Source organism: Pan troglodytes, chromosome 18, assembly GCF_028858775.2.
Source record: "Pan troglodytes isolate AG18354 chromosome 18, NHGRI_mPanTro3-v2.0_pri, whole genome shotgun sequence".
NCBI classification, from domain to species: domain Eukaryota; kingdom Metazoa; phylum Chordata; class Mammalia; order Primates; family Hominidae; genus Pan; species Pan troglodytes.
In genome coordinates this window covers 71,668,183-71,693,064 of record NC_072416.2, presented here as the reverse complement: position 1 = coordinate 71,693,064, position 24,882 = coordinate 71,668,183, and the positions used below count along the sequence as shown (strand labels likewise).

The 24,882-nt window shown below is 44.0% G+C and overlaps 1 protein-coding gene across 3 annotated transcripts in view; it reads right to left on the bottom strand.

Moving 5' to 3' along the window:
- The window catches only part of HYDIN (HYDIN axonemal central pair apparatus protein), a 423,676-nt gene that overhangs the window by 184,613 nt on the left and 214,181 nt on the right, over positions 1-24,882 (bottom strand). For all 3 annotated transcript variants that reach the window (XM_016930119.4, XM_016930120.4, XM_009431186.5), the window contains exons 24-25: positions 1,330-1,470; positions 578-656 (exon numbers count right to left, since the gene is read on the bottom strand). In XM_016930119.4, coding sequence (XP_016785608.3) covers positions 578-656; positions 1,330-1,470 — 220 coding nt within the window. The remainder of the gene's footprint in view (positions 1-577; positions 657-1,329; positions 1,471-24,882) is intronic.

Below are 24,882 nucleotides of genomic sequence, written 5' to 3'. Positions count from 1 at the left end.
GTGTATCTGGAGGATAATTTCTAGAAGGGGGACAAAGCATTTTAAATTTTGATCTACTTGCAAAGTTGTATGTTATAGGGGTTATGCCAATTCATACTCCTACACACACCATAGGAAAATCCCACTCAACTCTATTTTAAAAGATTGCATCACATCATGGACATACAGTAATTTATCTTTCTTTTTTTTTTTTTCATTTTTTGCTGTTTCTAAAATGTTGTAACAAGCATCTTTGTATGCACATCTTTGTATCTCCAATCGTTTACTTAGGCCATCATTCTAGAAGGAGAATTTAAGGGTATTAATTTTTAAGCCCCCTTTGTTTTTGCTACAGAATTATTAAGAAAATATTTTTCCTTTAGTATCCTCTATCTAGGGTGTAGGAACATCACAAGTGTAGGCTCTCACTGAGTGTTGGCTCTGGGGTGTTTGGCTGGGAAGAAATGTGGGTAAAGCTGTACGGCTTTGTCCCAATTAAACCCAAGCATTGTACTGGCCACTCTGCTCCTGATTCTGCCTTTGTTTTATGGGAAGGACCCTTGACCTGCCTACCCTCCCCATGGAAAGGACACCGTACATCTGAGATCACACTGGAAGCTTTCGTTTTTCTTAGTTCTTTTTCTTCAGGCCTGGCATCTTCATCCACAAGGACAGTCCTAGGAAGTTTAATGAAATGCAGAGATTCACTCATTGGGCTGTCATCGCCACACAGTCTCAGGTGCATAACAGCCCTGTCTTCCTCTTCTCCCTCTACCACACCCCCAAACGTAAGGGGGATTCTCAATCAAGGGACACCTTTCTCAAGAGGTCAGCTGGTCATGGCCATGTTGCCCTATGCCCCCAAACATGTGGTCTAGGCCACTGAACTGGTCAATTTTTCACGGGGCTCAACCCTTTTTTACTGGCCCACCAAGCCCATGTTCAACTTACAAAAAGTCCTAGGAAGCTCTAGCAATTCTTCAGACAATGTGGGTGTTCTATGTGCTCAATGCTGTTTCCCTATTTATTGGAGCATTTTATTGTGAGGACATAATGTTTGGTGAATTGATATATCCTTTCCTGCTTGCTACCCTGGACCCAATCCTGACTGTAGACCTTGGACATACAGAGAGGACAATATGATAGGAAGGGCTCAGTCCCCCAGGACTCATGATGGTACCCTCTCCCTATCCCGGATGTCTAGTCTGGGGCCTACACATAGAAGACATTTATTAAACTGTTGACTGGGGACTGGATGAATGAACCAATGAGGGATGAGTATTGAGAATGTAAGTCCGTGTAAAGAAAAGAAAAGCTACTACAAAAAATCTATGTTGGCTTTGCACTTACTTAACAAAATCATTTAAATCCATCTCGGGGGACTCTACTGTAACTAGGATTGCTGGTGGGCTGGCAGCCTCTGAGGTTGCTGGGATGGACTCCATCTGGGACAGTGGGGCACTGTAGGGCTTCTTCGGCAATGTCACAAACCTACCAAAGCATGGGACAGGGAATAGGGGGAGACAGGAGACATCAGTTTTTGCAAATCAGTGTTCAGTGGGCTCTCAGTTTCTAAGGCCAAACTCCAAATCCTAGACCAGGCAGATTTAGTAGGGACCACCCTACACCCTCCCTTGAACTTGCCTTCTTCAAATCTCAGCTAAAGTTTCACTTGCTCTTAAAAAGTTTTCTGACTACCAGTCTAGGCCCAGCTTCTTTCCTCTGAGTGTCCATAGCCCCCTGGGCTTCCCCTTTCACACTTATTTTTACCATCCCTGTTAGATGTGGACTCGCTGAGGACTGGTATCCAATATGGTGTCTAATCCAGTGCCTGGCCTGGAATAAGTAGTTGGCATGGTCATGAATGAATGAGCCACTGGGGATCCTGCTCCTAGCTCACCAGAAAGCAGGGCTAAGACTCAGCTGAGGCCTGGGAAGCACTCTCTGTTAGGGGCCTGGAAGTGCAGGCTCGGGTTTCTTACATGACCTTGCCTCCTACAATGTGACCTCAGTGACTTGCTCGCCACACCCTAGTCCTGGTCCCACCAATGAGCTGTGCTGCCACTCAAGTTCTCTGAGCAGAGGAACCCAGGGGAAAAGCAACTGTACCGGCTGGTGCTGAAGCCCATATGTCCAGGTTCCACTGATTAAAAAGGCCTTTGGATGTCACAAAGGCCAAGGTTGTGGGGTCACCCCCATTCTTCCTGTTTCCCCTTGGTGCATGGCTTTTTCTGGACCCCTCTCTGACCCTCCCCAACCTATCTCAAGCCCTTGATGTTAATTTCAATCTATTTCACTTATATACTCATTCTGGCCCCATCTGTACTCAGAGGCTCAGCACAAATGTCATCTATTATGTGAAGCTCCCACCACTGGCCTATCTTCCCACCGGAAGAAATTCTCCCTCCCTTGGAAGCTTCAGAGCATTTCATCTGCATCTCTTTTAGGACACTGTCCACTCTAACCATGTCCTAGAGTATCATTTCCTAAATTTCAGGGATCCTAGAGTATCATTTCCTAAATTTCAGGGATCCCACTACCATCTTCGTGATTTGTAAGCACACAGTTTGATGAGTTGTATACACATCTGTGGAACTATCACCACATTAATAAACAGAATGTTTCCATCATCCTAAAAAGTTGCTTTGTGCAAACACTCATCTGCTTAATATCACTAGAGATTAATTTGCCCACACTTTCATAGAAATGAAATTGGAAACATGTACAAATTTGTGTCTGACTTCCTCTGTTTGGCATGATGTTTTGGAGATTTGTCCATGTTGTTGCATGGAGCAATGATTCTGTTCTTTATTTGGAGTAGTATTCCATAGTGTGGATGTTTTCCCATCTTTTTGTTGATGGACACCTTTACTATTTCTAGCTTTTAGATACTATGAATCAAGTTGCTATGAACATCTGTGTACAAGTCTTTTTGTAGACATATGTTTTCATTCTTCTTGGGTAAATTCCTTGGAAGCGAATTGCTGGGTTGTATGGTATATGTATATTTAACATTACAAGAAACTGCCAACCAGTTTTCCAAAATTGTTGTACCACTTTACGCTACCACCTGCATTGTATGAGAGTTCTCGTTGGTCTGCATTCTCATCCACACTTGGTATTTAGTCTTTTACATTTTAGCCATTCAAATGAGCATACGGTGATATCACATTGTGGTATTCATTAATAGGCTTATTTTAAAGGAAAATTCTATGTCATTTACTATATAATATAGTAAATGATATAGTCTATGTCTATTTCATTTACTATAAATGAAAACACAGGATTATCTAGCATATTTAGAAAAATCAACACAATGGAAAAAAATCAATGTAATTATTTTCTTGCCTGGTGAAGGCTCTGAGCTGAGCTCTGGTTGCTCTTTTTAAGAAGGGAAAACACTGGGCTGGCATGATCTTGGCTGGGCTTATCACTGTATGGAAGGAGGATCCACGGTGTCCCCTCTTTACATACCCTATTGCACAGGGTCTTATACATACAGCCCAAGCTCAACAGATGTTTGGTTGATTGAATGAATGGATGGATGCATGGATGGATGGATGGATGGATGGATGGATGGATGGATGGATGGATGGGTGTGTGGAATGTTGAATGAGAACAGTTGAATAGCATAGAGGGTAATCTGACTATTCTGCACCTTGTCTGTCAACCTGGGATAAAGAGTGGGGATGGGAAAGCATGGAGAATTCACAGAGTATGGAAAAGCTCTTTTCATTTTTGGCCTGAGCTTCCAATTGACTTGTTCCAGACCAGATGTCTCTAGCTGACTTTACCTCTGGCTGAAACCACTCCATTAGGGGCAGAGAATGCATGTTGGGCTGGGTGCTAACAAATCTCCCGGGAAGCTCGTTAAAATAAAGATTCCTGAACCTTGTCCTCTGACAGATTACAGTTCAGCAGGTCTCAGGAGTTAGATTTTTAACAGCCTTCCCAGGCAATTCTAATGGGTAGCCAGATTTAGGAGCTGCCGTGGGTAGGAATGGCAGCATGACAGCTGAGGATGGAGCTGATAATTAATATGGGGCTATCACTGCAGCCTTAACAGCTAGGGACAGTGAAAATCAGCCGAGGACAATTCTGAACACTTATGAAATCACTCCAGGTCAGCAGAGACGCCTGGCGAGGCTTTGCCGGCTCGCTGCCCCACATAATAGCACTCACCCATCCAGCCTTTGCACCCCTGTGGGATGTGCTGCATAAAGAGAAAACAAATGGGAATTTCTGTAATGGAAAAATACAAAGCTGTAGAGGGTCTTCATACCTGAGGAAAAACAACACCTCAGTTGACAATGCTACCTGGACAATTGGGAAGTAAGAGGTCTTTCTGGAAATCAATAGAGGAAGGCAGAGCCGCCCTCCCTGCTTGCCCCCTGAGCCACAGGAGACAGTGAAACATTTACTGTAATGAGGACTTTACGTTATTAAAACCAGAAAACCTGCTCCAAAATATTGAAATAGAACGCTGGTAGAGTTTTTTTGGATCAGATTTACTTTTACCCTCAGGAACAGGTGATTACTTTCCTGGTATGCTGACCCAAACAGGAGTAGATTCAGTTATTTTTAAAAGGGAGTGCATAGCAAACAAGAACAATCGATACTGTTCCAATTCCAGAGCTCCCCGTATCAGAATCATGGGAGAAGCCAGGAAAGAAATGTTCCCTGTAGCTGCCAGAGAATCACATGCATGTCAGACACCCGCTCATCAGCAGCACTGGCTTTGGGGGCAGTGGTTTCCCTCCTCATGTTTTATTTTCAACTCTTGGGGAAGGATCACCACAATCTTTTGTGCTACAAAGTTAAAAAAAAAATCCACCATACTTCTTTCCTGTCCTTTCTTCACTGGAAGCAGTGTGGTGCTAAAATAAAACCCTGATGAACAAGCTTGTATTTCAGTTAATGTTCTGTGTTGCAGCTTCCATGATCTTTGCAGATGGGATGGTGGATGCTGGACACCCATTGAAGTCTGCACAGTGTAGTCTTGTGGGAAAAGGTGGCAGGGGTGGGCAGCCCGGCAGGAGACACATTGATTTCTAATTCATTGATTAATTAGACTTGGCTTCTGGGAGTGTCCACTACAAAGGATGAAATCAGCTGGACAAGAAGGGCCTGCATATGCTGTTTAATATTTTTTTAAAACTGATGACTGCAGCAGATGCTGCCAGTGCACTTCATTAGGGTGATGCCCCCAGGTGCTGTGGGTGTGGCTGTACCTTCCTCTGGAGCATTGCCCTGGCCTGATGGGAGATGTCTCACTCACCCTGAGCTGCCTTCCCTCTCATTAGGGTATGACTTATAGGAAGGAGTGACTGATAGGGCTGGCAGCTATGAGAGCCCAGCCTCCTTGTCTCTGAGTGGGACAAACTGTGATGTAATTTACACTCCAAAGCTCCCCACGGGATCAGGCAGAGGTGAGACTTCTGAAATCACATCTTCCCCTAGTTTTCTTCTGGCCCTATCTTGCTTCCCTTAATTTCTTATAGTTCTCCTGAGAGCCCTCCCTCAATAAATCACCTCAAGAACCACACTCTCGGGCTCTCCTAGGGAATCCACTACAGTGTTGTAGGATTCTAAAGATGAGAAACCCAACCCTTGCTTCAAGGAGCTAAGAGGCCAGTGGATCAGAGTCAGAGCCACAGGAGTGGCTGTGCTTTAGGGTACAAGTGTTCCAGCAGGGAGCCAGGCAGTGCACAGGGGTTCTGAGCATGGCTGTGGGGTCAGAGGGCTTGGGTTTGAATTCCAGCTTCCCCACTTGTGCACTATGGGGCCTGGGGGCTGTGTTAGTAAGAGAACCCTCCGCATCTGATTGCTGTGAGCCATAGTTCACATAATGAGCCCCATGGTGCCAGGGTCATAGCAAATGTCCAATGAATGTGAGCTGCTCTTGTGTGGGGTTGGTGAGGATTATCATCATTTTTGGAATTCAAATGAGGGAGGTACTAACTCTTCTTGGATGCATACAGAAGTCTTCATGGAGGAGGATATGGTCTAACTATGCCTGGGAGAAAGAATGGAAGAAGAGTGGGGGAGACGTGCCTGCAAAGCAGCGGTCCCCAACCTTTTTGGCACCAGGGACTGGTTTCATGGAAGACAATTTTTCCATGGACTGGGTCGGGTGGTGGGGGGATGGTTTCAGGATGATTCAAGCACATTACACTTATTGTGCACTTTATTTCTATTATTATTACATTGTAATATATGATGAAACAATTATACAACTCACCATCATGTAGAATCAGTGGGAGCCCTGAGCTTGTTTTCCTGCAACTAGATGGTCCCATCAGGGGGTGATGGGAGACAGTGACAGATTATCAGGCATTAGATCCTCATAAGAAGCATGCAACCGGGATCCCTTACATGTGCAGTTCACAATAGGGTTTGTGCTCCTGTGAGAATCTAATGCCGCTGGATACCTGACAGGAGGAAGAGCTCAGGTAGTAATGCGAGTGGTGGGGAGTGGCTGTAAATACAGATGAAGCTTCGCTTGCTCACCCGCCACTCACCTTCTGCCGTGTGGCTCAGTTCCTAACAGGCCACAAACTGGTACTGTTCCTTGGGGAGTTGAGAACCCCTGCTGTAAAGGAAATAGGATTCCCCAGGGACAGGGAAGAAGTCTGTTGTGGGAGCAGCGTATGTGTAGGTGCCAAACGGAAGCAGGTGATGGTGATGACAATGATGATGCAGAATACAGAAGCAATGAGGTGGGGCCAGTGATGGTCAGCAGTGGGAGCAGGCATGACAGGAAGGGGGATAGTAGCCATGGGGACTAGCACTGACCCCAGCAGTCACTTTGACTGCTCTCATGCACCTCTTCCTCCTGGCAGTGAGCAGTTAACATCTACCTAATCTTTAAGCATTAGCTTAGATGTTACTTTCACCGGAACATCTTCCCTGACCCCCAGGTCCAGGTTCAGGGGTCATCTCCATGCTTCTACATCCCACACTGTAATTTACTCATCAGCAGGGGCAGAAGCCATGTCTGTCTGTCTCACCACGGTCTCCAGCACTGGGCACCATACCAAGCTTAGAGTCAAGCCTAACATTTGTTGAATGAAATTCTAGTCAAGAGTACTGTAGTTAACTCCCTGTAGTAAAAAGGGTTATAAAGATCTTGTTTTGCTCAAATGTTATATCAGATGGTCTACTATTTGTAAAAAAGTAATCTGTCCAATTCCAGTAAGCACAACTGTTTGTAATACAACTTTGCTTCTCCTCCCATCAACAGATGGAGTCTATTTTCTTCAGGCCTTGCTTCTGGGCTTGGCTTGACTCCTTTGGCCAATGAGGCATTCAAAAATGTGATGCAAACGGCAACTTGAAAACTACCTAGGCAATTCACAGATTCATGAGAACTAACACATATTTTCTGTTTAGACAATTATGTTTCGGGTATTTTGTTGCGTGATGAAAGCTAACATACACAGATTGGTTTTATTCTCCCTAGCACAGTGCCCTGCACAATTACCCTCAATAAACAACTACAGAATGAACAAGTGGAATGAAAACATTTCAAGTATATGGAAAGAAAATGTCAATATTCTTAGTGGTGCAAGCTGGTCATCACCCTTATAAATCACTGATATCAAAATGAGAAAATGATCCACAGTAGCCACTGGTGCCTTGCATGGTCAGAGGTCCAGTTATGAGAGCATCCAGCACTTCAAAGGTCTGAGTGTGCGCTAGTGGCCTCTGTGAATTAATTTCATTGCTGAGATTACTTTCTCCTGCAGTTCCAATCTCATATTTCCATTGTTCCTAATTTATAATCTGATGCAAACCATGCATCTTTACTTGTCAGATCTTATCAGGTGGCTTCCCAAATTCCTATTCTTGCTCTCAGCTATCTAACTTTGCTTTTCTCATTTTGTAAACCCCCTGCCTCTCATCCATCCTTCCTTCCTTCCTCTGACTCTACACATCGCAAATCTGCTCCAGATTAGGCAAGCCCCTGACTGCTGTTTCTAAAGGGAGCAGATTATAATATTGCTTTAAATTATATTAAAAGTGGGCATATTTCTAAGCCCCTCTGGGTGCAGACACAAAGTCCCTGCCATGTTTCCATATTTATTGTCTAGATTTGTGGTCCTACACTTGCTGATCATCCTACATTGGGAAGCAAATGACAGATGGAAACAGATGGGCTGGCCCAGTGCCTTCTCTAGCGGCATGGTCTAGCTCTGCCACGTGAGAAGGGGAAGCCAACTAAAGACATGTCTCTATTATGGAAAGCAGCCTCCCCTAGCCCTCTGACATTATTATACCACAGAATACTTCCAACTGGTCACGTGTGCTAAGGTGGAAACTGACGAGAGATCGCTGAGAGGCTGAAACTCAAGTTACTCAGAGCTTAGGAGATGAAAACCATCTTTTTAAAAGGTTCTCAAAAGGAGTTGCAATTGGAGCCTCTAGAACAGTGGTTCTCAGTGTTGGCTGGCCATTGGGATCTTTCATGGACCCTTAAGAAAGACTGAAGCCTGAATCCCAACCATAGAGATTCTGATTTACTTGGCTTCAATCTATTTGAAACTTCCCAAGGTGATTCTAATGTGCATTCATGGCTGAGAACCACTGACCTAGAAGATGGTACTGAGAAGGTCATGAATAGTGGTAAAGCAACTGTATCAAGTAAGAGCCCCAATTAAGTAACTGCAGCTGACCTTATCATCACTATTCCCTACCAGGAACTATGAAGCACTTGATAAGCACTGCCTAATTTAATCTTCACAACAGATTGAGGAGGAAGCCATTATGATTATCCTGTCTTCAGATGACAAAACTGAGGCTCAGAGGACAGGTGAATGGCTGCGTTAGACCCACACCAAAGCTCATGCTCTTAGTGACTTTGCTGGAGAGTCTAGCCAATCCACAGGTGAGGGTTTCTCCTGGGTCCCTTCATGTCATGCCATACCCAGGGCAGCGACTCCCAAAGCAGGTCTTCTCATTCCAAAAGTAACTGGAACCCACAACGTAAGGAATATACAATGTGTTGTCTAGAACCTTTGGAAGAAGAGGAACCCATTCTGATTGTAATCTGAATGAGCAAAAGCAAGACACCATTGACCTTGCCCTTGAAGTAACTTTGCAGAAACAGTTTTGCTGTCAGGTGAGTAGTGGAGGAATGTGCCCAGAATCTACCTCGAAGCTCTCTAGTCTAGATGGATTTCTGTGTAAAAAGGCCACTTCTATAAAGCTCCAGAAGGTGTCCCCACTGCTACATGATCTTAGAAAGGCTGCTAAACAGGCTGTGAAATCTCCCTTATCAGCTTCATAGCTCTTTAGAAATACTTTCAAAACAGGTTGGTTTTTAAAGTCAATTTCTTTTAATGTCTGGCTTTCAGTAGATTGTAGCTAGCTTTGGGAGGATTTTAATTAATATGAACATGTAGACCAACCAAATGGGCCCTTTTTACGAACATCACTCCATGAACCAAGCGGACACAACCCTGACTTAGGTTCAGATATGTACTGATAGTTTCCGCTGATTTCATTAGAAGCTGGCTTAGCTCACATTGAATCTCTGGAAGTCTGATGCCCTCCTCTGATACTGGAAACATCGGGAAAATGCCTTAAAAAGAATGAAGCTATAATAAGGTGACTAGAGTTCTATAACAACACAAAAGCAGGAGAAAAAGTTTTATAACACTCACAATTGAAATGAAAAACAGTCCAATTCAGTTACCTATGGGGTAATGGATATGGTAACTCAGGAAATGAGACTAAGCTGAATTGCAAATAGAAGTAGACTGTATGGGCCCTAACATGGAGATAGCTTCAAATAGAAGTAGACTGTATGGGCCCCAACATGGAGATAGCTTTTAAGTTAAATATAAAGAGAGCTAAAGGCCTACCCTGCTCCATAAGTTTCCCTGTGCTTGGCCCTGAGTCACTTGCAGGTCGACTACAAAGGCAGGAAACTTGTCTCTGGAAGCTCAGATTTCAGAGATGGCAGACAGTCCTCTCATTAGCCTCAGTGGGTAATTTGACCCCCCGGTCAGATAAATTAGCTGACCCACCGCAGCAGAAGAGGAGATTCTAGATGAACAGGCTATAGGAGGCCTGGATGATGAAGGCCCTGGGAAGGTTCTGGGGACACCAGAGATGGAGTGTAAAGTGGTCTACTGCTCTCAGGGGACTTCAAATTTACTAACAGTATCGTATTTGTAATGGGGATCATGAGTGCGGACATTGATTATGCTTCTCAAACTATGTATCTATGTTACAAATACTTTTGCACATACAATGTAGTTTCATAATAAAATCATTGCTGACCTTCGGCAGGGGCAGTTTCAGTCAAGTGAGGAGCCAGTTTAAATTGGGTTGGGGAATGAATGGAGGCAACTAGGGTACTCTGTTTTCTTCCATTGCCTGGTAGAGAGTTGGTAATTAATGCAAGAGGATTAAGAGAAGGGCTTTCTAAGAGGTGAAGCACTTGTGCTGTAGGCAAAGGAATGGGAAGCTTGAAGATACTGAGAGTGAGAGGAGATTATTGCTAGAGAGGAGAACAGACAGAAAGCTTGGCCTGGAAAGGCCATAGATGCTTTTTTTCTGTACAGTCACTCTCTGCATCCGTGGGTACCGCATCCAGTGATTCAACCAACCAGGAATCAAAAACTTCCGAGAAAAGAAAAATGACAAAACCCAACAATACAACAATTAAAAAAAAAACACATAAAAAATGAATACAATACTGCAACTATTTACATAGATTTACATGAGCTATTATGGGTAATCTAGAGTATACAGGAGGGTGTTGGAAGGCTATAGGCAAATAGAACACCATTTTATATAAGAGACTTGAGCATCTGTGGATTTTGGTATTCTCAAGGGCCCCAACCTTCAGTGGATACCTGAAAGACAACTGTAGATTTGAAAACATTCATGTATTTCTAAAAAGTGAAAGGCTCATTTTCCTCTTGAGTCACAGGGAAGGAAATGGGGTGGTGAAAGCAACAGCTCAAAGAAAAGTAATCTCAGGTTGGTCTGCAGCCAGGGGAGACCAGAGGGAAGAAAGCCACCAGCAGAGTGAGGTAGGGAGCCTGGAGGGAGGATTCCTGGGAAAGATGATGAAAGGCAAGGCAGATCCAGGAAACACTGTGGAGGAAATGCTGGTGGAAACACTTGGTATGATCATATTTAATTTTGTCCAATCTGGTGGGTATGTAACGGTGTCTAGTTGTAAATGTTTTAATTTTCATTTACAAGATTACTAATGAGGTGGAACATCTTTTTATTCTTTATTGGCCATTCATATCTGTTCTTCTGTGAAATACCTGCTCATTCTTCTCTCCTGGGTTTTAGTTGAATTCTGTCTTTTCCTTCAAGGGCATTCTTTATGTAGTATGTAGACTGATCATCTGCAGGTGGTTTGTATGCCAAAACTGCTCTCTGTTGGTGCCTTGTCTTTGCACTCTTTTAATGGTATCTCTTGATGCAGAAAGTTCTCAAATTCAACATAGAGATTACGGATAGTTTCACTATGATTTTGTGCTTTTTGTATCTTGTTTAAGAAATTCTGAGGCTAGGCAAGGTGGCTGACACCTGTAATCCCAGTACTTTGGGAGCCCAAGGTAGGAGGATTGCCTGAGGCTGGGAGTTTGAGACCAGCCTTGGCAACATAATGAGACCCCCATCTCTACAAAAAATTTAAAAAGAGCATTAGCCAGGTGTGGTGGTGTGTGTCTGTCATCCCAGCTAGTTGGAGGGCTGAGGCAGGAGAATCACTTGAGCCCAGGAGTTTGAGGTTGCAGTGGGCCATGATCATGTCACCACATTCCAGCCTGGACAGCAAAGTGAGACCCTGTCTGTTAAAAAAAAAAAAAATTCTTCCTTATTCAGAGTCAGAGATCATCAAAGCATTACCCTACATTTTCTTCAAATTAAAAAACTTGACTTACACTTTTCACGTTTGTATCTTTAACCCATTTGGAATTAATTTTTTTTTTTTTTAGATAGAGTCTCACTCTATTGCCCAGGCTGGAGTGCAGTGACACAATTTCGGCTCACTGCAACCTTTGCCTCCTGGGTTCAAGCAATTCTCCTGCCTCAGCCTCCCAAGTAGCTGGGATTACAGGCACATGCCATCATGCCCGGTTAATTTTTGTATTTTTAGTAGAGATGGAGTTTCACCATGTTGGCCAGGCTGGTCTCAAACTCCTGACCTTGTGTAACCTGCCTTGGCCTCCCAAAGTGCTGGGATTACAGGTGTGATTTTGTATAGTGTGAGTTTAAGGATCTGTTTATGCCTTTTTCTATATAGATGACATATTGTTTCTGGATCATTTACTGAATAGGCCATCCCTTCTCCTTTATTCAAATATTTCAATTTTGTCATGTTTCCATACATGTAAGGGCCTGTTTCTGGGGTCTTTGTTCTGTTCCTTTATTCTATTTGCCTATCTGTGCACAAATACCACACATTAAACTTTATTATATTTTTACAATAAGGCTTGATATCTAGGAGCTTGGCTAGTCTTATCCCTCTTCTATATAAAGTTTAGGATCAACCTGTCAGGATTCTGATTGGAAGTACATTTAAACTATAGATCATTCTGGGGAAAAATGACATCTTTACTGAACTGAGCCTTTTAAATCAATGAAACAAGTATGTCTCACCATTTATTTAGGTCTTATTTAATGACTTTAAATAAAATTATCATTTATCCATAAATATTGTGTTTTTATGTTACATTTATTTCTAAGTACTTTTTTTTTTTTTTTACTGCATTCTATTTTCTAGTTGTTGCTGCTATACAGAAATGCAATTGAGGTTGAGTGTGTTGGCTCATGCCTGTAAGCAATCCCAGCACTTTGGGAGGCTGAGGTGGGTGGATCACCTGAGGTCAGCAGTTTGAGACCAGCCTGACCAACATGGTAAAACCCTGTCTCTATTAAAAATACAAAATTAGCTGGGCGTGGTGGCAGGCACCTGTAATCCCAGCTACTCAGGAGGTTGAGGCAGGAGAATTGCTAGAACCCAGGAGGCGGAGGCTGCAGTGAGCCAAGATCGCACCATTGCACTCCAGCCCAGGGGACAGGGCGAGACTCCATCTGAAAAAAAAAAAAAATGCAATTGAATTTTATAACTTTATATCAATCCATCCTCCTCACTCGATTCTTTCATTAATTCTAGTAATTTGTCTGTTGATTATTTTGCGTTTTCCATGTAGATAATAATTACATGACTTTTGTTTCTTCCTTTCCAAATCTAGTCTCTTTTATTTACTTTCCTATCTTCCTACACTGGCTAGGATCTTTAGTAAATTGTTGAATAGAAATGGAACTCTTGGCTAGGTGCGGTGACTCACGCCTGTAATCCCAGCACTTTGGGAGGCTGAGGTGGGCAGATCACCTGAGGTCAGGAGTTCAGGACCAGCCTGACCAACATGGAGAAATCCCATCTCTACTGAAAATACAAAATTAGCCAGGTACAGTGGCGCATGCCTGTAATCTCAGCTACTCAGGAGGCTGAGGCAGGAGAATCACTTGAACCTGGGAGGTGGAGGTTGTAGTGAGCCGAGATCATGCCATTGCACTCCATCCTGGGCAACAAGAGCGAAACTCCATTTCAAAAAAAAAAAAAAAAAAGGAACTCTTGTCTTATTTTTGATTTTTAAAGGAAATGACTTTAACATGTCTTCATATTTTAAAAAGTTATCCTTGATCAGGTTAAGGAATTTTCACATGAATAGTTGTTTGGTTCTACTGAAATTTTTCCTGGATTTATTGAGATGATCATATGTTTTTTCTTCTTTAATGGGGTAGTATAGTAAATTGAATCACCGAATTTTGTAATGTTAAACCAACCTTGCATTCCTGGAATAAACTCAACCTCATTATATCTTATCTTTTTATGCTTTGCTGGATTCAGTTTGTTAATATTTTGGTGAATGTTTTACATTTATATTTTTGAATTAATGAGTGTGAAATGGCCTGAAATCTTTATGTCTGTGACCTGGTTTAATGGGTTTTGGTATAAAAATTAAGTTAGTTTTATAAAATAAATTGGGTAATATTGTCTTTTATATTTTTCTCTGAAAAGAGTTTAAGTTTGAAATAATTTATTTCTTAAATCATTGGATGAACTCTTCTGTATCTATCAGGACTTAGTGGGTTCTTAAAAATGGAGATATTTGAAACTATTTCTTTAATGGTTATAAGACCATTTAGATTTCTTTTTTTATAAAAGTCAGTTTTGGCAAGTTGTATTTTTCTAAGAATTTGTCCATTTTATCTAAGGCTATTCAGAAGTATGTTTTAAAATGTCTAAGCCTGTGTTTTTGTTTACTTGTTTGTTTCTTGTTATCTATTTGCTATTGATTTCTGACAGAACAGATTCTTTGTTGAGATCTTCTTTAAGCCCTAGTATACAGTAATTTTTCATAACTGTAGCATGGGGCCAGAAGATTTTTTTTAGTGCAGTGTTCTACATATGTCAATTACAGTAAGCCTATTAAATGCATTCAAATTGTCTATAATAGAGTTGTTTGCTAGAACTTTAAGCAATGATAGAAATATTCTCTATCTGTGCTGTCCAATACATAGCCACTAGCCACATGTGGCCAACTAGTACTTGAGAGGTAATTTGGTTTAGATGAGGTCATGAGGGTGAGACCAGCCTCACGGAATTAGTGCCCTTATAAGAAGGGACACCAGAGTGTTCTCTCTCTCCTTTTGCTATATGATCACATGGTGAGAAGGTGGCTGTCTACAAGTCAGGAGGATAGCCTTCATCAGAACTTGACTATGCTGGCACTGTGATCTCAGACTACCAGTCTCCAGAACTGAGAAATAAATATCTCTTGTTTAAGTCACACACTCTATGATATTTTGTTACGGCAGCCTGAGCTCAGTAATATAGTATAATACATTACACTTAAGTGTAGAAATTTCAACATTGCTTTGTGACTTAATGTAATTCTTAAATAGTAATTAGGCATCAGCTAACTCAGCCCTAGCTACAGATGTGAGGGTTCCTTGGAGGAAGCCCAGGAACTAATGGGGCTGGGAAGAAGGAGAAAGAAGGACTCCTTTACACTTTCTTTCACTCAGCATGTCTGTTCTGAAGTGATTTACATAAAAAGTGTTCTGCTGTAAAAAGCCTGAACACAACTGTGTTAAATAATACATATATATGTTTGTGTGTCTATTTGAGAATTTGCTTTATAGCAAACCTGATTAATTTATATCTCATACGTAATACACCTATTATATTTAATTATAATTATACATGTATTTCAAGTCTATTTAAATAAGTGATATTCCTTCTCAAGGAGCAAAGTAAACCTATAGATCTTAGATATTTGATATTGCCCCTCCCTCAATGGCAGTGAACCAAACTGTAGGAATGATGTCTAGAAGAAAAAACAATTCCACCCCTATGACATGGGGCTGAACTTGAATTTCCAAACCTGTTAATAGAAGGACAGAGTCAGAGGTTTCAAGCCCTTCGGAACAGATGCAGGATGGCTTCTCCAAGAGCTACCTACTTCCTCCCCTAAAGGATGGTCAGTTAGAAGCTGGTGATGAACCTGTGGGCAGAATCCCATGGCAAGGCAACAGCCCCACAGGAACAGTCTACCCAGTCTGTGGCAACAAGTAGGGAATATTGCCCTCCTGTGATGGTATCGTGGCCTCAAAAGAGAGGGTCAATGGGAAAGAGCAGCAGGAAGCAGGCTTTGCTGCCAACATGCTCCCTGGTGGGGCCTCACCCAGTTAAGGCAAAAACTAAGAGGATCCCTGAGGTTCCTGATAACTCTGGTATGGACAAGGAAATCCTCAGTTCCTGCCTGAATCAGGAACCACTGGCTATCACAGGCAGTTGGGGTATGATTATCACTAAAAATCCCCTGTAGGGCACAGTCTCAGGATGAGAGCTCCCACCTCTAGCAGCTGTCACATGTTGATTCAGGGACTCAGGATAAGGCTGGGAGCCACCACCCAGAGGATCCTTCCCTCCACCCTGCACTCAGCCCTCTAGGGGCAGCAGGCATCTCTTCACCCTGCTGGGACTGATCATCTAGCCCACCCCAGCAGACCCCGTCAGTATTCCCACCAGATTTCTTCACTGGGTAATATTTGCAAGGCTGAGGAGTAGAGGGCAAAGTGCTGAACTGTGGAACAAACAGTAGCTGTGGATTTTTATGAACCTCTTGTTTCCTCATTCAGCTTATAAACTCTTGATGGGAAAAGACTGTGCTTCCTACTTATCCTCACCCCACCCCTTTCTCTCCCTCTCTCCCTGTCTCTTCCCTCCCTCCCTCCCTTCCTCTATCCCTCTCTTCTCTCCTTCTTGCCCTTTTCCCTGCCTCCCTCCCTCCCTTCCTTCCTTCCTTCCCATTTTTATCTAGTGCTTATTTACTTCACTGTGCTGCCCTTCCCTTATTTGTAAAATCACAATAATAACAGTGTTTCCTAAACAGCTGCCATGTAAATCAGCTTACTGAGAATATGAAGTGAAGCCATCTTTGGAAATGTCTGGCACACAGTCACTGCTTATCCACCCACCTTGTGCCCCATGAACGGTTTCCATGTTTGTCTTTGGGGGCTCATCAATTCCATGCACAGCAATAAGTCTTATTTATCTTTGTAGTCCCCATCACATATAGCACAATGTTCAGGTAGAGTGTTCAGAGAAGGTTCGTTTAAACATAAAATAGATATATAGTAATAAGATATACAGAAAAATTGGGCTTTGATATGTCAGTAGAAGACAGTGGTTAAAACAGGGGCTTTGCAGTCAGTGCAGAAATGGGGTCTTGGACTTCTCAAAAGAAGATATAGCAGTGACCAAGAAATATGAAAAAACGTTCATTGTCACTAATAATCAGAGAAATGCAAATCAAAACCACAATGAGATAATGTCTCATACCAGTCAGAATGGCGATTATTAAAAAAATAACACGCTGGTGAGGCAGAGGAAAAAAGGGAATGCTTATACATTGTTGGTGGGAATATAAATTACTTCAGCCATTGTGAAAGCAGTTTGGAGACTTCCCAAATAACTTAAAACAGGGCTACCATTTGACCCAGCAATTCCATTACTAGGTACAAACCCAAAGGAATATAAATTATTCTACCAAAAAGACACATGCACACATGCACTTATATGTTCATTGCAGTGCTAGTCACAATAGCAAAGACATGGAGTCAATCCAGGTGCCCATCAACAAAGGATTGGATAAAGAAAATGTGGTACATAAACACCATGAGTACTATGCAGCCATAAATCATACAGCAACATGGATGCAGCTGGAAGCCATAATCCTACATGAATTAATGCAGGAACAGAAAACCGAATACTACATGTTCTCACTTATAAGTGGGAGCTAAACACTGAGCACACATGGACATGAACAGGGGAACAACAGACACTATGAACTACTAGAGGGGGTAATAAGGGAGTGAGGCATGGGTTGAAAAACTACCTGTTGAGTAGTATGCTCAGTACCTGGGTGACGGGATCCATACCCCAAACTTTAGCCTCATGCAATATTGCCATGTAACAAATCTGCACATGTATCCCCTGAATTTAAAATCAAAGTTGAAATGATTAACAAAAACAAATGGGGTCTGGGATCTGCTGTGTGGGCTCAGGTGCCTGGATCCCTAAAAGCGGGTATTCATCCTCACTCTCTGGGGTTGCTGTATGATATGTAATGAGTTAGAATGATGCCTGGCACATGGTGGGTAGTCAATCATAGTTACTGCTATTGGTCAAGATTACGGCAGCTTCCTTTCATTGCTCCCAATAGCTCCATGTTGAAGATTTGGCCATATACATCTGTCTACAGGAAATATTTCCTACTTGGACATATTCTTTGTGGTCTGGAAAGCTGTTAAAAGAGATTTTCCCAATGTAAAGATGTGAATTGTTCACACTGTACCGATGGTCTTACTCTAAAGCTTCAAAAATAGGCAGGTTGCCTTTCATACAGAAAACGGGAAGGTGCCTGCACAGCTGGTGCTTAGGGCTGCATGTTGACGGGGCTATTCTGGGAATGAAGTCTGGTTGTGAGTTGCTTTTCCACAGTGCCTGAGGAGTAAACCAGCTTATCAGGTCTCAGGGCATTGGTAAGGTGGTCTTGTTCCTCAAATACCCTTCCACGCAGGTGGTACCTAATTTCACAATTAGATGTCCATCTCTTTGGCTTAGGACTAGCAAGAGAAATGCAATGAGCCTGATCAGTCACGAAGGTGGAATCTTTGTTCTTTGCTGCCCAGCATCCATTCTCCCTTTCTTTGGTCAGGTACCTTCCATTTCCCTCTGTGAACTAGCCTATCTCTGACATTCAGCCTGGCTCAGGAGTAGCAGTGAGTTCCCCAGACCATAGTTGAGGGACACAGGATTCAACCAGTGCCAGTGAGTTACAGCAAAAAATTTCCTAGGACTCTACTTCCTCCCACTAGACTTGAACCTGGCATATGAAGAGCTGGAGCTGCTGAGTCATCTTGCAACCATGTGCGTATAGGACCCGACTGAGAATGGAGGTAATATGGCAGAGGGCAGAGCCAAGGGATGATGGAAGAGACACTAGATGCAGGTGATGTTATTCAAGTCCTGGATCAAACTGTGCCTGAAGCCTGAACCTAGACTTTCCAGATGCATGAACCAACAAATTCTGTTTTTCTTTTCTTTTTTTTTTTTTGTAAGTTCGAGTCAGGATTACCGTTGCTTACAACCAAAGCTTCTAATGATATGGTCATTAATAGAGGATCCATTTTTAAAGAGAGTAAAGGGAGCACAAGAACTCAATGCCAGTAATGTTGGAGGCTCTGAATAGGTTGGATAAGGGACATCCTCAAGATGTCCATGTTTGAATCCCTGGAACCTGTGAATGTTACCTTATATGGCAAAAGGGACTTTGCAGATGTGATTAAGTTGAGGATCTAGAGAAGGGGTGATTATCCTGGAGTATATGAGTCAGCCCAGTGATCTAACCACAGGTGCCCTTATATGAGGGAGGCAGAGGGCTATGTTCCTCCAGAGAGGGGAGAAGGGGATGGTATGCAGTCAGCTTTGAAGGTGGTGGAAGGGCCAGAGACTAGGAATGCAAAGAGTGAAAGGAACAAAGCTCTGGAATTCAGCAAAGGCAGGGGATTTTCCCTGCAGCTTCCGGAGGGAGCAGAGGGAGAGTGGCCCTGTCCATACCTTGGTTCTGGCCCAGTGAAACTGATTTCAGACTTCTGGCCTCCAGAATGGGAAGAGAAGAGATCTGTGTTGTTCTAATACCCCCAGCTTGTGGTGACCTGTTACAGCAGCCACAGGAAGTTGCTAGGGGGAGGGACCCATTCCCATTGGGTTCACTCTTGGGGCTGTAAGTCTGTCATCCTAGCTCAGACACAGTAGGGAGAGAGTCGGGGAAGAAAGGGGGCTGAGGGGGCAGAAAATAGGCTGTGGCCCCTGATTCTGTTTCCCCTTCATGACCTTTTTGCCCCCTCCTCAGGCCTGTCTTCCCTCTGGCCCCAGGGCTAAATGCTTACTTTTGGCTCCAATCCAAACTTTTCCCTGGGAGGTGAAAAAGAAAAACGCAAATACTTGAGCTCACAGCGTTCTGAGAGGTACAAAGCTGGTGAGGAAGACAGGATGTTTATGGAAGGGACAATAGCTTAGATCAGTGAGAGGTACCTGCGGCCCTTGGACCCTGTGAGACCTCCCCACATCCTGAAATGGCCTCAGACTGATTGTGGGAGAAAATATCTCAAAGCTGCCTCTGGGGTACTCAAATATGGCCTAGTATCAACATCAGAGAGGCATCCATCTCCTCAATTTCTTCAATAACAAAGCGGCCTTAGCATCCTCACCACATTCCTCTGTGGAAGGCACGATTATTAACCTCCTTCATTTCACACAAGAGCCGAGGCTCAGGGAGGCTCAGCCACCCAGCAGGGTCACATGGGGCAGGTGGCTGAGCCAAAGTCTGACTCGGACACCAGCACCCTGAGCTACCCAGGGACAGCTGTGGTTTAAGGGTACTTAGTGCCTGCCCTTGTGGGATTCAATAAAGTAATGCTTATTCTGAAAGAAAAAATAATCACATTTCCCCTAAACATTTTTATTTTCTTATTGGGCCCTTGGGCAGAACAAGGAACTGCCTCTAAGCCAAGGTCTGGGCTTATCTGGCTGCAGGGAGGAGTGATAGGTAGGGAGGGGAGGGCTGCCTGGCCCTGGCCCCCTTAAGCCACACACAGGCCACGGCGAAGCTTGGCTAAAGCCTGGCTTTGGCCTTGATGAATGCAGCCTGGTATAAGAAAAGGATTTTCTATCATTTGTTGGAAGTAAAAGGAATCTGGGTCCATCTGTGGTTGTCTAAGGACCCTAGAGCTCCTACAGGAGGACCCGTAGGAGCCCTTATAGGATTCCGGGGCTGCTTTACTTAGCAGCATTTGGTACAAAGGAAGAGACCCTTAGAGAACCTAAAAACAGCCACCAATTTGGGAGTGCTTGGCATGTCTCAGGGACATATGCATGTTAAGATACACTTCATTTAATCCTCACAGCAACTCTTTTAGACTACCATTTTACAGGTAAGTCAACTGCGGCACAAGGTCACATGGCTAGGAGGAGCACAGCGCTTGGATTCTAACCAGCCACATCTGATTCGGCAGCCCAGGACCCCAACTACCACTAACACACCACATCTTAGAAAAGTTCCACTTTTGGGCCAGGAACAGTGGCTCACACTTGTAATCCTAGCACTTCGGGAGACTGAGGTAGGAGGATCACTTGAGCCTAGGAGATTGAGACTAGCCTGGGAAACATAGAAAGACCCTGTCTCTACAAAACAAACAAACAAACAAAAAACAACAACAAAAAAAACAGAAATTAGCCAGGTATAATGGTGCACGCCTGTAGTCTCAGCTACAGTAGTCCTTGGCTTGTGCCCAGGAGTTTAAGGGTGTGGTGAACCAAGATTGTGCCACTGCACTCCAGCCTGGGTGACAGAGTGAGACTTTGTTTAAAAAAAAAAATCTACTTTTGAAGCAACAGAAATTGAGGAATGATGAAGACATAGATGGAAGCATCCAGAAAATGAGGCTCTTTCTCCAGCCTCCTTCCAGGCCTTCCACCCTCCTCTTCCAATCTCCATATTGGCTGGCTGGCGCTCATCATAGAAAAATCAGTGTGAGAATAACATGTTCCTTTGCTGCAGGACTTGGCTCCCTTTAGGCCCTTGTATTCGATTTATTTATAATCTGATTCAGAAACGAAGAGCCAAAGCTGTCCGTGGAGACCACTTGGCCCACATGCTCTAAGTTCTAGTGCGGCCTCAGCTTCCCCGCTCTGAGACTGGGCAGAGATGCCAGCCAAGCCAGAGGCTGCTCGGCTCCCTGACGGTTGGCTCTCTAGTCTGGCCTCTTAAAGGTAAAACTGGTTCAAGTGCACCGTTTCCTTGTGCTTCTCTTTCACACAGGTGCCATGAAGCATTGTGTTGTTATCAAGCTGATCAGTTAGACTGAAGAGATGGACCTAATAAAAGGGTGGCTCCTGCAGCGACAACTGTGTGGTCATGAATGGCCAGCCCCGGCACTTCATGCCAGCTTTCTCATTACATGCAGATGTGGGAGGGGGAGAGACCACCATCCACCATGGTTGACCCAGGTTCCTGTCACGGGCACAAACTCACAGGCTTCAAAGGCAATGGCTGCCTTTTCCTCTTACCGAGGACTTATTTAGCATGCTTGTCCATTTTACTTCTTTCTTTGTTCTTAGATGTGACATGAGGGCCAACTTGGGGAAAAAAATGTGTGCTCAAACAAGAGGGATGCTTTAAATAGATGAGTGAGAATTGCCTACAAAGTCACATGCACACATGTGCATGCACACGCACCGCAGATGTACATGTGTTGTGAAGGAACATGAGAGTGTCTAGGCGACCTCAGACCTACCTAATAAAAGAAAAAGAAAACCCTCTCTTACACTTCTGTTTCTTTTACTAACTGTAAGGCTTAGAAGAATCCTAACTGGATAAGAAAGGTTAGTGTTCGTGTATATCTGATAAAAGTGACCTTTAGCCAGAGTGGTTTATGTTTTTCAGACGTCCTACACAGAGACAGTCTGTCTGGAAACCAGGTGGCTTTTTTTTTTTTTCTTTTTTTTTTTGGTCTATTCTAGGTGACATTTATGCCTGGAACCTTTCTCTTTGGCGGGTGCCAGGAAGCTGAGAGAGAGGAATCTCAAGCCAGGTATGAAATGATCTCCTTCTCTCTACAAATACCCAGGTGGGAGCAGCTGATTCACCAAGAAACACCCTTTTTTTTTTTTTTTTTTTTAATTATACTTTAAGTTTTAGGGTACATGTGCACATTGTGCAGGTTAGTTACATATGTATACATGTGCCATGCTGGTGCGCTGCACCCACTAACTCGTCATCTAGCATTGGGTATATCTCCCAATGCTATCCCTTCCCCCTCCCCCCTCCCCACCACAGTCCCCAGAGTATGATATTCCCCTTCCTGTGTCCATGTGATCTCATTGTTCAATTCCCACCTATGAGTGAGAATATGCGGTGTTTGGTTTTTTGTTCTTGCGATAGTTTACTGAGAATGATGGTTTCCAATTTCATCCATGTCCCTACAAAGGATATGAACTCATCATTTTTTATGGCTGCATAGTATTCCATGGTGTATATGTGCCACATTTTCTTAATCCAGTCTGATTCCTCAGGGATCTAGAACTAGAAATACCATTTGACCCAGCCATCCCATTACTGGGTATATACCCAAATGACTATAAATCATGCTGCTATAAAGACACATGCACACGTATGTTTATTGCGGCATTATTCACAATAGCAAAGACTTGGAACCAACCCAAATGTCCAACAATGATAGACTGGATTAAGAAACACCCTTTGAGGATGTACTCTGTGCTGGGGACTGTGCTGGGCTCTGGGGCTCCAGAGGTGATAGGGCAGGTGTGCTTGCTGGCCTCACAGGGATTAAGAGATGCTGGGAAGATGGACACTGAGCCATAAGCAGAGGCGTGATGTGAATCACCAAGGAGATGGGAGTACCAATGTCCATGACAGGGGATTTGGCCTAAGGATGGATCTTGGAAAAGGCTTCCCTGCAGAAGGATGGTGAAGCTGAAGTCTGAAGAAGGGGAAGGGACAGCTAGGTGGGGCTGGGGAGGAGCTTCCAGCAAAGAAGGGGGCAGTTGGACAGGAACAGCACTGGGCAGGACAGAGGCCGGTGTGTTGGGTAAACAGAAAGGTCAGTGCCAGAAGCACAGAGCAAATCTGGAGAGGAACGCAGGGACCAGCACATGCTGAGCCTTGCAGAATAGAGTGAGTGCTCTGTACTTTATTCCAAGAAGCACAGGTAGTTACTAAAGGCTTAACGCCAGGGCAGTGGCATGGCTACTGAGGGGAGTAGGAGCTGTGGTGCATGCGTGGAAGCAGAAAGCCCAGGTAGGGCTGTGACCACAGTAACAGGCAATGGTGGCTTGAGCCAGGGTAACAGCAGTGGAAATGGGAATGAGGTTTTCAGAAGGCAGAATAGGTAGAAGTTGGTGGTGGATTTGATAGGGTGGGTGGGGTTAGAGAGAGGAAGAAATCCTAATGCCTCCCAGGAGAGCAGTGATGTCATTTACTGGGACAGGGTGCCCTGGAGGAGAGTCTGGGGGTGAGCAGGGAGGGAACAGAGCTTATGTGGAACACGCTAGGCATAAATCACCTGGGAGGCATCGAAGGGATGTCCAAGAGGAGACGTCAAGAAGGCAACAGACTTGGAACTCAGCAGAGGGCGCTTGGTGAAGACAGGCACTGGGAAGCCTTAGCAAAAGAAGCTGACTGGAGCTATGGGGGTGCATCAATTTCCAGGAAGAGGAGAAAGCCTAGGATGGAGCCCTCCATCCTTCTACTCCAGTGGAGTTGTTGCTGGCAGAGAACTGAGAAGTTGTTGAGGGGACAAGAGGAAAATCAGGAGAATACGGTGTTCTGCAAGGCGAGAAAGGAATGTATTTCAGGAAGGTGGGGTTGGTCGCTGTGCTGAATGCTGCTAAGCGTTACCTTTCTGCAAAAACCTTTGTCACCTTCTTGATTACAAATCCCACCACTGCCTCCAAGAAAGAGCGTTAATTCCTTCTGGAATATCAGGTCTCTCACACACTTCTGCCAACATACCTCTCCAGACTCACCTCCCACAACTTCTCCCACCCAGTGAGGTCTGCCCACCAGCCACGCTGACGTACCCTCCGCCAACATCATGGTAGAAGCGTGTCATTTGCTCTCCAGCATCGATTCTCCCTCTGTCAGTTTTTGTTTGGTGACCCCATTCCCACCCTCTCCAGTCCATCTGGTTCTGAGATCATGATCCACAGCCTTTGGTGGTGGGCATGTGACCAGGTCAACCATGATGAGTGCATCGCCCTCCCCTGACAGTGACTGATGAGGAGTGGGGACAGAAATGTGACTCAGTTAGTTTGATCGGAGTGAATCTCCTGGAAGTTGTGGGAGAAAGACCTCATATTGTTTTCCAGTGGATCGGAGTGTAAAAGGACATGGCCCCAGCAGTGCTGGCAGCCACTGGGTGATTAGGAGAGAAAAGCTAATCTGGGAATGAGGTTAACACAAGAAACTGAGCAGAGCTGAGAGACAGAGAACCTGGCTCCAATGATGACATTGTGTGATCCTTGCTTTAAGCCAGGCCAGAAGCCAAAGCGAATCTGGAATTTTGAGTCGTGAAAACCAGTGAATTTCCTTTCCTTTAATTTTTGCTTAGGGTCAGGTTTTCAATGACTTGCAATAGAGTGAACCCATGAATTCTAACTAATAGATACATGCTATTCCTGTTACTCAGAATGTCTTCCTGCCTCTCCATCTGGAATATTTAACTGTGGCTCCTCAATGCAGCCTTTTCTGACTTCTCTGGGCACAGGCCTCCCAC